Genomic DNA, 13374 nt, shown 5'->3' with positions numbered 1-13374 from the left:
AATTTAAATAATATTTATATATATATATATATAATTATAATTTTTATCAGGCTCTTATGCTTAGATTCATTAATTTTACTTTAATGACAATGTATATTTAATGTATATTTAATTTATTTAATGATAATGTGCATACACATTTTGAACAATATGAGGGTGAAAAATTATGACAGAATTTACATTTTTTAAAACATAATGTCATACTAATTAAATGCATTGTGTTTTATTTTAAACTTAGACAAAGGTCAGCTTTAGAACATGAGGGAATCCTCTAAACCAGGGATCCTCAAATCTGGCCCACAAGTTCCACTTTCCTGCAGAGTTTAGCTCTAACCCTAATCAAACACACCTGAGCATGCTAATCAATGTCTTCAGGATCATTAGAAAATCACAGGTAGCGGAGTTTGATCAGGGTTGGAGCTAAACTCTGCAGCACATTGGACCTCCAGGGCAAGATTTGAGGAACCCTGCTCAAAACCAAATCTCTAAGGACTCAAGGAAATGTCTATTCTGTACAGTCACCTTTCCCAGAAAGTCGTTTCTGCTGACCAGATCCCAGTCCCACACCTCCACACTCAATAAGCCAGTGTCAGCTAGCGTCTCGTCCAGCTCAAACTCAAAACTCTCGTTCCACCGTGGGTAACAGGACTTTTTAACCACCTGGAGGAAGCAGGGTCATGGTAATCAGTAACAGACAGAAAGTTGTAACTGTGTGGCAAATTAAATCATAAATATACAGAGGCACGTCCTTACCGCACTTTCATATGTTTTGCCATTGTATCTCACTCTAACAAAAGGATCAGAAGCCCCGTTGCGATCCTTTTTTGCAAGATCTCTAGAAACAAAGGCGAAAGTATTCAAAGCTATTAGACACAAATCCAAATGTAGCTTATGAAGATAAAATCTCTGTATTCCCATTCCAGCAGTCAATGCCTGATTCACACACACTGAGATGTTTTTTGTTTTCGATTCAAAATCTTTTAAATACATTGTCCTTATAGTATTTAATCACCAAATTGTTAACCCAAGGCTAATTTTATGTAATACTGGAGTATCTTGTTCTACTTTTTTCATGGTTTAATTCAGACAGTATACTTTTGGCACTATCATTCAGGGTTTTTGTGGCACTACCCATGCTAATTGGCTTGCATTCTTCCACCAATGCAGATGGAACACTCTCTTAAAATAAAATACTAAAAATACCGCACTAAAAATAAAACATCTTGCTTACGTATGGTAACCCTCGTTCCCTGATGGACGGAATGGAGACTGGAGGCAAGGACGCAAGGAAAAGACGGGAGGACGGAGGAGCTGAATCAAGTGAAATGATATACCCTCGCTCCCTTTAGCGTCACTTCAAAGCACCATCAGCTGCGCAAAAGGGATCTGCCCTTATGTTGTTAAAGTTTGTTATGTAAGACATTCATAATTAATCTAATGAATAATTGATTTGTTAAATCAAATGAAAAATGCTGTGTCTGATTGGTCCAGACGCTACAAAAATATTAATAAAGTAAGATGCCCTGTTTAAAATATATGACATGTATGGTTTATTTAAACTGCAAAGATAAAATATAAATAAAAATTATTACAACAAATGTGAAGGGGTGGAGAATGTATACGTGCATCAGGTTTTTCTATGAAAAACACTTCTGCAAAGGATACACCTGTGTATCCTCGCTCATAGCTCCTCAGGAAGCCTCCTCACTCCTCGATCCTCGCCTCCTCGCAGTGCAATTAGAGAATTGAGATGTCCTACAAGATGGCTGAGCTCAATCGGTTTCCGAGTCATAGGATGGAGGACAGAGGAGCGAGGAAACGAGGAGGGATACTGAAAAGCACCCATTGTTTCGAAGTTCTGACACTAGGGGTTGCACTTGGGAGCCCAGACACCTCTGACATCATTGAGAAAAGGCCAATGAAATTGGTGAGCAAAATTTACATAGCTGGCCACGCACTGGACATCCGGGTATAAATAGGCCAGCATGGCATTTGCTCACTCGAATAGAGGAATCGAGAGGTGTCTCAACCCACTCAGAAGCAGTTCAGATTTGTGGCATAGGGGACACAATGTCTCCATTCCCTCCATCAGGGAACGAGGGATAACATATGTAACAGAGACATTCTCTTTCTGTTGGTCACTTTGACATTGTGACATCTGGGAGAGCCTATAAGGCAGAGATCACCTCCAGCTGGAGCCTTTCCTCATTCTGGAAAAAAAAAAAACAAGAAAAATAATTGTTGAATAGTCCTGGTTGTAACGTTGGGGAAGCATTCATTTCCCCAAGAGGGGAAAGAACACTACAGAGATCACATCCTACCCAAAGGGGAGATAAAATATGGAAATACATCCTATGGACTCACTTAAAAGAGAGTACTACATAGGGAAGGACAGCTTTCTTCTTCTGCTGTCCTCCAAAGCAAACAAAGAGCTGTTCAGATAATCTGAAACTCTGTGTGCATTCCAGATAGATGTGCAGGGCTCGCACTGGACACAACAGAGACAGGTCAGGCTTCACTTCCTGCAGGGGGATAGCTTGCAGGGTTACCACCTGATCCCTGAAGAAGAGGTGGGGAACTTGGACACATATCCAGGCCTGGGTCTCAGGATAACGTGAGAGCCTGCCGCCCAAATTCTAGGCACAATTCGTTAACGGAGAGGGCTTGGAGATCCCCCACCCTCTTGATATAAGTGAGCGCAGTCAGGAAGGCCGTCTTCATAGAGAGGGCACTAAGACCAACTGAATGAAGGGGCTCAAACGGATCTCTGAGTTAGGCCTGAAGGGCCACTGAAAGACCCCAACAGGGTATGAGGCGTGGCCTTGGGTGCCTCATAGGAACCTGATAACCAGACTGTGCTTCCCAACCAATCTGCCAACTACAAACACCTGTCCAGGTCCTCTTGAAGGAAAAATTGCACAGATCTGATGCCACATCTCCGAGGATCCTTCCCATGGGAAAAACAAAATTTTACGAAAATGCGCCATTTCAGGTCATATAGCCGCCCCATAAAGGGGGCCCTAGACTCTGTAATGGTATTCACCATTGTGGGTGAAAAATTCCTGAGTTCCTCCTGGTCGCGTCCAAGGACCAGACATGGAGGTTCCAGAGATCTGGGTGCGGGTGCCAGATTGTGCCCTTCCCCTGAGAGAGAAGGTCCCTCCTCAGGGGAATTCGCCAGGGAAGAGCTGATGCCAACAACACGAGCTCAGAGAACCGAGTCTTGTTGGACAAATAAGGTGCCACAGACAAGAGTTGTTCCATGTCCTCCCTGACTTTACACAGAGTCCGTGCAAATTGAGGCTCACTGTGGGAAATGCATATACATGTAGGCCTCTGGGCCAGCAGGGCCTCTGTCAGGGAAAACCACAGAGAGCAATGAGTGGATTCTTGTGAGGCAAGCAGATCTATCTGCGCCTGACCGAATAAAACTCAAAATCAGCTGGACCATCTGGGGGCGAAGCCTCCACTCACCTTGGAGCATGTCCTGCCGTGAGAGGAAGTCTGTTGCATGATAGGGGTTGCCCGGAATGTGAGTGGCACGCAGAGACCTGACCTCAAAGGCAAACCGAAGAAACGGTCCATGTCTTGGAAGGATTGAGACATGAAAGCATGCGTCCTTCAGGTCTATTGCCGCAAACCAATCTCGGTACCTGACACATGTTAACATGTTTGAGCATAGAACTCTGAATGGGAGCTTGTGAAGGGACCGGTTCAGCACCTTTAAGTCCAAGATTGGCCTGATCCCCCACCCTTCTTGGGTACAATGAAGTAGGGGCTGTAAAACCCCTTCTTCATCTCGCCCGGGGAGACAGGCTTTATCATGCCCTTAGCCAGAAGGGTCGCAACTTCCACACAAAGAACAGCAGCATTCTCGCCTCGCACTGAGGTAAACAGAATGCTTTGGGGGTTCAGAGGTAGAACCTGACCCACGCTGAGGCAGGCATCTGTTTTTTGCTCCTGGACCACTAATGTGGACATCGCCTTCCCCAGAGCCTGCACCATGACCTTCGTAGCCCGGAGGGCATAGTCAGTCACCGTTTCTGCATGCTCCGGATTGGGACCACCCTTGTGCAAACCCTGGCCTGAACACCTGCAGGACAGCCATGGCATGCAAAGCAGACACAGCTTGTCCAGAAGCAGAATAAGCTCTCACCACAAGGGATGAGGTAACTTATTTGCTCTGGACGGGAGTCTCAGATGGCCCCTCCAGGTGGCTGTGTTTCGAGTGCAAAATGCACCACAATCGCTCTCTCCACCCGGGGGACCCCTGTGTATTCCCTCGCTCGCTGTCAAGGGTGGTGAGAGTGGAGGAACCAGTGTATCATGTTATAGCAAAAAGGTGCCTTCCACGATTTCATCAGCTCCTTGTGCACTTCTGGGAAGAAAGGAACTGGGGCAGAGCACAGCTCAGTGTCACACTCAGTCTCCAAGAACCAATCATCCAAGTGAGAGCACTCAGGACAGGGTGGAAGAGTCCACTTAAGCCTGATGCTCTCTGCTGCCCAAGTAAGCACCGCTGCCATCTCAGTGTCAGGCTCTGACTGACACACAGCAGCCAGAAGTGCCGCTTTAGTCGAGTCATCCAATTCCGATCAGTCAGTCCCACCCTCCAATGCTGTGATAGACAACTCATCCTCATTGCAAGCCCCGAACGAGAGATCGAACCCGTGCTGAGGTGGGCTCTCAAACTCACCCAGAAACTCTACTGGAGAACACGTGCAGATGGAGGAACGAGAGGTCCGCAGGAATTCATCTGGCGTAACTGCTCCCGCAACATCTCCTTGCTCTCCTTCAGTGCACATAATCAAGGCCTTCTCCTTGCTCTCCTTCAGTGCACAAAATCAAGGCCTCATACCCGGAAGTAGAAGGGCCAGGAAGCAGCTGAGGTGACTGACGGTCTTTTTTTTAAAAGATAATGCACGCCGCAAGCGCAATGTGCCGATAGCCATGTCCTCACAAGAAGGACATAAACCATCGACAAAAGCTGCTTCAGCATGGGCGTGGCCCAAACACTGAGCACAGCAATCGTGCCTGTGAGAGAGTGAGATGTACAAACAGCAACCAGAAGGACACGGATGGAAAAGTATTTTGTAAACACACAAAAATCCATCTGCGAAGCTCTTTTAGAAAAATTGCTCTTTTAAGAAGAAATTTGCTCTCAAAGATCGCCGTTGAAGCACCCAGGTGTACTCTCACTACACATATCTGTGTATGGGCAAGGGAGAAACCGCTGCTTGTGCCATAGATCTAACAACAAGGAGATTGAGAGGTGAATGCAGTGCTGCATCTCCCAGAGAGGCGCTGCATCAGCTCTAGTGATGTTACATTCGTGAACGAATCGCTCTTTTTGAACAAATATTTTATGTGAACAGTATTAAAATGTTACTTATGCAAGAAAACCATGTGCTTTGGTCATCTGAACCACTTATTTAGACTTATTTTATTTATTTAATGAGTAAATTAGGCACACATTTTAATAAAGCCAAATCAGTTTTTTTTATTACAAGTAAATACGTTTGTTGACCTAAGACATAACACTTATGACATTCTTTTTCGCCACCTGCTGGCATATTTATGTAATATGAAGAAATGGTCACTGAACGAATCAGTGAACGAATCTGAACAAATCATTTTGGTGAACGAACTGAAAATGAACAAATATCTTGAAAGAATCAAAATTTCCACCACTAATCGACTCTGAAGAACAGAACGAGTGAGTAAATCCCACCTGGCCTATTTATACCCTGATGTCTGGGGCGTGGCCAGCTATGCAAATTTTACTCGCCAATTTCATTGGTCTTTTCTCAATGATGTCAGAGGTGTCTGGGCTCCCAAGTGCGACCCCTAGTGTCGGAACTTCGACACAACATTGAAGTGACTGACTGAAAGGGAACAAAAGTGTTTCCTATTCAACAGAATCACAGCGCACATTTTGTCTGCATAGTATTTGAACTTGTATTTGAAATATATTACCACATTTTTTTGTGTTGTTTTTTTGTATTGTTTATATATTTTTAATATACAGTTAAGGTCAATTGTTGTATTTCATTTGTGCCGCCTGAAAGACACTTTATAATAAGGACTTGTTTGTTAACTTTAAAGCATTAGTTATGAACTAACTATGAGTAATATATTTTTACAGCATTTATTAACCTTTGTTAATGTTAGTTAATAAAATTTACTTAATATTTACTAATGTTAACAGATGCAACTTTTGATTTTAAAAATGTATTACTAAATGTTAATTTACAGGTGCATCTCAATAAAATAGAATGTCGTGGAAAAGTTCATTTATTTCAGTAATTCAACTCAAATTGTGAAACTCGTGTATTAAATAAATTCAATGCACACAGACTGAAGTAGTTTAAGTCTTTGGCTCTTTTAATTGTGATGATTTGTTGGTGGGTTTTTGTTAAATGTGAGCCAAAATCATCACAATTAAAAGAACCAAAGACTTAAACTACTTCAGTCTGTGTGCATTGAATTTATTTAATACACGAGTTTCACAATTTGAGTTGAATTACTGCAATAAATGAACTTTTCCACGACATTCTAATTTATTGAGATGCATCTGTATTCATTTTAGTAATGTAAATTAAAAATACTGTAGAAATATTGGTCATTGATAGTTCATATTAACTAGTAAGTAAACACACTTTTTGCAATATATATATATTTTTTTCCATTCCAAATATTTATTTCTCACATCTAAAATAACTATAAGAATCGTACTAGAAGAATTGTTAATGTAATCATTAAGGAACCAGAATTGCTTAGAGGAATCAGAACCAGAACTGATATATTCTTTACAATTCCCATCCATGAATGAATAAAATGGCTACACTGATCATTAAAGATGCACAAAAACATACAAATAACAATTTCTGTCACAAATCATTTGCTCCTCACAGTTACTCACCTTGCCTCTAGGACTTGGCAGCACAGTTTTCGTGGAATATCTCCATCGCCCAGCACTGAAATCTGGAGGTGAATCTCCCCTTGCACCTCCTCATCTGGGTCAATCTCTGTTAGGTTCATCCATCCATCTACACCTAAACAAAAAAAAAGACAAGAATCTGAAAAAGGAGAGTTCATATATCTGCCATTGACACTGATATGAATCATTTAGCAGACAATCAAGTCATCATGGGCTAAGTTCACAGACAAGGACCCTAAAGCGATCTAGTTCACAGCGCCATAATGGTGCAGGAGCAGAATTCAGAGCAGTATTATTGACTTTCACTGCTCCATAACATTATTCTATATCTGCAAACACACACATATGACCTGATAGGGGAACATCAGTAAACATGTACACGTGCAGGTCTTCAGTTGGGATAAATGTAATATATCATGTCCCTCCTCAGTACCTCTAAGAGGCTTAGAGTAATAGAATTAATGGACTTGCTGTATTTCTACAGAATAAGCTTATGGTAGACCAAGAGTATTTACTGACATGCTGGATGTTCAATAAATGTGTGTTAAAATGTGAAGAATAGACTGAGGTTTAAGCTGTTATTCACTGAAAATCTGCTCTGTTGCAGGATCTGGGTGGCTATGGTGACCTCAGAATAAGAATGAAACAGACTAATATTAGCGTAGATGCCATTCTTCTTACGATGTAACAAGTACATTGGGTGTTATGGGAAGTGTTCTCGATTCCAGTTGACCTAATTAATGCAGCCTAACAATCCTTTAACGGATTTGAATTATAGAAATGTGATAGTGTGTTATGTGTATGCCAGGTTATACAAGAGATAGAGTCTTTAATCTAGCTTTAAACTTACAGAGTGTGTCTGCCTCCCAGAGTTTGGTCGCTAAATAGGAAAAAGATCTGCCACCCGCAGTGGATTTTGATATTCTAGGTATTATCAAATGGCCAGAATTTTGAGATTGCAGTGGACGTGAAGGACTATAATATGATATGAGCTTGCTCAAGTAATGAGGAGCTAAACAATTCAGGGCTTTATAAGTAATTAGCAAGATATTAAAATGTATACAATGTTCAATAGGGATCCAGTACAGAGTTGACAGAACCAGGCTAATATGGTCATACTTCCTGATTCTAGTAACAACTCTAGCTGCTGCATTTTGGACCAGCTGTTTATTAAGCGTGCAGAACAACCACCCAAAAAAGAATTACATTAATCTAACCTCGAGGTCATGAACACATGAATTAATGTTTCTGCCTTTGACATTGATAGCATAGGTCGTAATTTATACATTTTTAAGATGGAAAAATGCGGTTTTACAAATGCTAGAAACATGGTTTTCAAAGGAAAGATTGCTATCATATAGCACACCTAGATTCCTAACTGATGATGAAGAATTAACAGAGCAGCTATCAAGTGTTAGACAATGTTCTAGGTTATTACATGCAGAGGTTTTTGTCCAATGATTAACACCTCTGTTTTTTTTCAGAATTCAGCAGTAGGAAATTATTAGTCATCCAGTTTTTATATCAACTATGCATTCCGTTAGTTTTGCGAATTGGTATATATCGTCAGCCACAAAGAAATATGGAGCTGAGTATCATCAGCATAACAGTGAAAGCTAACACCATGTTTCCTGATGATATCTCCCAAGGGTAACATGTAAAGCGTGAAAAGCAGCGGTCCTAGTACTGAGCCTTGTGGTACTCCATACTGTACTTGTGATCGATATGATACCTCTTCATTCACTGCTACGAATTGATGATGGTCAGATAAGTAAGATTGGAACAGATACCATTTCTCTCTAAGAAGGAACATAGCTGAGAGGATACTGCCTTTTCCAGTATTTTCTACAGAAAAGGGAGATTTGAGATTAGTCAGTAATTAACTAATTCTCTAGGATCAAGTTGTTTTTTGTTTATGAGAGGCTTAATAACAGCCAGTTTGAAGGATTTTGGGACATATCCTAATGACATTGACGAATTAATAATATACAGAAGAGGATCTATGACTTCTGAAAGCACCTCTTTTAGTAGCTTAGATGGAATAGGTTCTAACATACATGTTTTTAGTTTTGATGATTTGACAAGTGTACACAATTCTTCCTCTCCTATAGCAGAGAATGAGTGGAATTGTTCCTCAGGGGATCTAAAGTGCACCAGGGCTCGCAAAATCGCTAGCCCGACGTCCCGGGGCTATTGTGTTTTCCAGTCGGGCTAACAAAATGCATCACCACTCTGCCCGACGGGCTCTTAAATGCTGATCTCCCTCGGGTCCTTAAAAACTCCTAAAGTGAGTTGTATCAAACTTAAGGCCATAAAAAGTTTTAAATACGTTAAATGGTATATGAAATGTCTTAATTATAATTTCAAGAGGTCTTAGAGTTGGGGACGGAAAGACAAGAGTCACGATACGGCTGGATTAAACTTCAAAAGGCAATGATGTCATTGAATAAATATGAGCGCTGCATGAGAAGTTAGATTAAGAAGTTAACTTAAGAAGTTAATGTGCCTTCTAAAAATCTAAACAATTAACATTTAACCAATCAAGTTTGGGAGCATATATATGTAGATTGCCCACAGCACAATCACTAACATTTTTTGAGAATGGAGGACTTCCACAACCCTGAACTGCAGCAACATGCTCGTGGAAGAGCAATTGGAAGACGTGTAAGAATACGTGGTGGTGGTGTTAGAGGAAGACATAATAGAGGAAGAGGTGGAAATAGAAGAGTCAGAGTCTCTGATGAAATCAGAGCCACACTTGTGGATCATGTCATAAATCGTGGTTTTACAATGGAAGAGTACAGCCTAATGTAAACAGGTCCACAGTGTCATCAATTGTGCAAACCTTTCGTAGGGAAAACAGGTAAATATGTATTTATTTTTTTGTTTTACAGTATGTAAAGCATTTTTATAAACAACAATATTGTAAAGGTAAATGCAAGTCTATTTGTACATTCTATAGAACCGCACAACAACCTCGCGCTGGTGGCAGAGCAGCAGTATTTAACCATCAGCAAGAACAAGAAATTTGCAACATGGTCATAGCCAACAATTCCATCAGGCTAAGAGAGATCCAAAGTGCAATCATAAATGACAATAATGTCTTCGCAAATATAAATTCTGTCAGCATTTCCACCATAGACAGAGTTTTGAAAAGACATCAAATGACTATGAAACAACTCTACAAGGTGCCATTTGAGAGTAATAGTGAAAGAGTGAAGGAGCTGTGCTACCAGTATGTCCAGGTAAACTATTGGTGTGCACTTAGTGAGTTTTACTGTACTTCTAAGATGCCTGTATTACTTGAAGTTTTAGAAACCCATAAGAAGAGAAAACATTTACTGAACTAGAATAAAAATTTACTTTATTTTGTTTCTGTGTTTCTTCGTAGAGAATCATGGAGTTAGAAGGACATGAAACAACCCACATTCTTGTTTTTGTGGACGAGGCCGGGTTCAATCTGTCCAAAGGCCGGAGACTGGGCGGCAATCTCATTGGCCCCCGAGCCACAACTGACACACCAGGCCAACGTGGGGCCAATATTACAATGTGTGCTGCCATTTCAGAGAATGGTGTGAGCACACATATTCCACACATTGGGCCCTATAATACCCAACTTCTCCGGGCCTTCCTAAACACACTTTACAGAGACCTGATTCCAGAACAAGAAAGAGGTTTAGTTAGACCACATTTGCCTAATTATGTTGTTGTCTGGGATAATGTCAGCTTCCATGCTGCACATGAAAGGATAACAGTGGAGTTCCTTCCACCATACTCTCCATTCCTAAATCCAATAGAAGAGTTTTTTTCAGCATGGAGGTGGAAAGTATATGATCATAGACCACAAGATCAGATGTCTCTGTTGGATGCCATGAATGCTGCATGTGAGGACATCACAGCTGATCATTGCAGGGGATGGGTGCGGCATTCAAGGAGATTTTTTCCCCGGTGCATGGCAATGGAAAACATCAGATGTGATGTTGATGAAAATCTTTGGCCTGACCAACAAGAGCGACAGGATGTCCACCAAGAATAATTTTTTTCATGGATGTCATTTTCTAGTTATTTGGTATTTTTGTGTATTTGTGGTAACATAAGAAATATGAAATGTACAGTAATTGGACAAGCAAGATTTCACTTTACATTTAATACATTCGTACAAAAATAAATGTACTGTATAAATACAAATGTTCATATACTTTTTTCTATGTATTATTGACTCTTCTCAACAAATATCAGATTTTTTTTAATAAAACCTTAATTTCCACGGTTGACTGTCATGGTGAAAAAACAACTAAACATTTTGACCAGTGTGGCTCACACAATGACAAAAATACTTTATATTTTGGTGGCCTTGGCCAAATTACTGACACGATAACTAGGTTTTGAAGCATGAATGAAATGTTTTGGGTGAGTAACTACATTTTGCAGGCATGCAATAAAGTTCTGAAGTTCCAGCAAACAGTTGTGACATTTGCACTCACAGTTTAGAGAATGTTAAGACAAAAAAATGTGCCAAAGCAATTGAGAAAAACTGAAAACTTCTATCTGATTTTCTATATTTAAAAAAAAAAATGTTTTTGTTTTTTTATTTGGACTAGTTAAATTAATTTTCGGGCTACCAAAATCTGAAGAGTACCTGCCCGAAGGGCTACCAGGGATTTCTAAATTTTGCGAGCCCTGTGCACTGTCTGATGTGATGCTGATGGTTGCGTGGTTAGAATTTTATCTCTAATAGTATCGATCTTGGAAGTAAAGAAGGTCATAAAGTCATTACTGCTGTGCAGTTGGGAAATGTCTGCGCCTGTTGATGCTTTATTTTTCGTTAATTTAGCCAATGTATTGAATAAATGCCGGGGTTGTGTTTGTTTTCCTCTAAAATAGACAAACAGTAGATCTAGCAGTTTTTAGAGCTTTTCTATAAGTAGAAGTACTTTCCCTCCATTCAATATGAAATACCTGTAGTTTTGTTTTCTTCCATCTGTGCTCCATTTTCCAGGCAGCTCTCTTTAAGGCAATAGTGTGCTCGTTATACCACGGTGTCGAAATGTTTTCCTTAACCTTCTTTAAGCATAAAGGAGCAACAGTATCTAAAGTGCTAGAAAAAAGAGTGCCCATAGTTTCTGTTACAACATCAAGTGCTACTGAGCTATCGGATTTGCTAAGGAATTGAGACAAGTCAGGAAGATTATTTACAAAGCAGTCTTTTGTTGTAGAAGTGATGGTTCTACCATATTTGTAACAAGGAGTTGAATTTGCAGCTTTAGCTATAGGGAGTATACACAAGACTAGATAATGATTTGAGATATCATCACTCTGCTGCAGAATTTCAATGCCATTAACATCAACTCCGTGTGACAGTATTAGATCTAAAGTATGATTACAACAATGAGTAGACCCTGACATGTGTTGTCTGAACCCAATACAACAAGAAATACCGAAAATATTACTATAAATTGTAGCAACACTTCCCCCTATACCTTTTGGATGCAGCTTATGTTTATAAAAGTAATCTTGGGGAGTAGACTCATTTAAAGTAATGTATTCATCTGTATTTAGCCAGGTTTCTGTCAAACAGAGCACATCGAGGTTATGATCTGTGATCTTATCATTTACAATGAGCACTTTCGTAGAAAGGGATCTAATATTCATTAAGCCAAGCTTTATTATTTGTTTATCTGTATTATATCTGTTTTTTGTTTGTTGAACATCAATTAAATTGCTACAATTAAATTAGTTTGGACCTTTTTTTGTATTTGCTAGTTCGGGGAACAGACACAGTCTCTATAGTATATCTAGGTAAAAGAGTCTCTATGTGCTGAAAATTAACTGACTTCTGTGACGTGAGGCAGCTAGCAGACGGTCAGTTTAGCCAGTCTGTCTGCTTCCTGACCTGGGCCCCAGTTAGTCAAGTACAAACTCTAAGACTTTGTGCCATATTTCTAGAGAGATGAGTGTCACCACCCCTGGAGGGATGAAGACCATTTATTTTCAACAGGTCAGGTCTGCCCCAATAACTCCTCCAATTGTCTATGAAACCTATGTTATTCTTCAGGCACCACTTAGACACCCAGCCATTGAGTGACGACAGTCTGCTATGTATCTTGTCACCATGGTAAGCAGGGATAGGACCAGAGCATATTACAGTGTCTGACACCATACTTGCAAGTTCACACACTTCTTTAATGTTATTTTTAGTGATCTCCCACTGGCGAAGACGAACATCATTAGTACCGACGTGAATAACAATCTTACTGAATTTACGTTTAGCATTAGCAAGCACTTTTAAATTTGCCCAGACAAGATGTCAGGCGCTCTGGCTCCCGGTAAACATTGGACTATGGTGGCTGGTGTCTCTATTTTCACATTCCGTACAATATAATCACCAATAACTAAGGCACTTTCATCAGGTTTCTCAGTGGGTGCATCACTGA

The 13374-nt window shown here is 40.4% G+C and overlaps 1 protein-coding gene across 2 annotated transcripts in view; it reads right to left on the bottom strand.

Annotated features, from left to right (window-relative positions):
* LOC107744328 (ras GTPase-activating protein 4-like) overlaps positions 1 to 13374 on the bottom strand; it is an 82878-nt gene that overhangs the window by 34239 nt on the left and 35265 nt on the right. For both annotated transcript variants that reach the window (XM_016557904.1, XM_016557905.1), the window contains exons 5-7: positions 6923 to 7055; positions 754 to 835; positions 523 to 660 (exon numbers count right to left, since the gene is read on the bottom strand). In XM_016557904.1, the coding sequence (XP_016413390.1) occupies positions 523 to 660; positions 754 to 835; positions 6923 to 7055 (353 nt within the window). The remainder of the gene's footprint in view (positions 1 to 522; positions 661 to 753; positions 836 to 6922; positions 7056 to 13374) is intronic.

Source organism: Sinocyclocheilus rhinocerous, unplaced genomic scaffold, assembly GCF_001515625.1.
Source record: "Sinocyclocheilus rhinocerous isolate Xijiao unplaced genomic scaffold, SAMN03320098_v1.1 scaffold1609, whole genome shotgun sequence".
Lineage (NCBI taxonomy): Eukaryota > Metazoa > Chordata > Actinopteri > Cypriniformes > Cyprinidae > Sinocyclocheilus > Sinocyclocheilus rhinocerous.
This window is presented reverse-complemented; position numbering and strand designations above follow the sequence as displayed.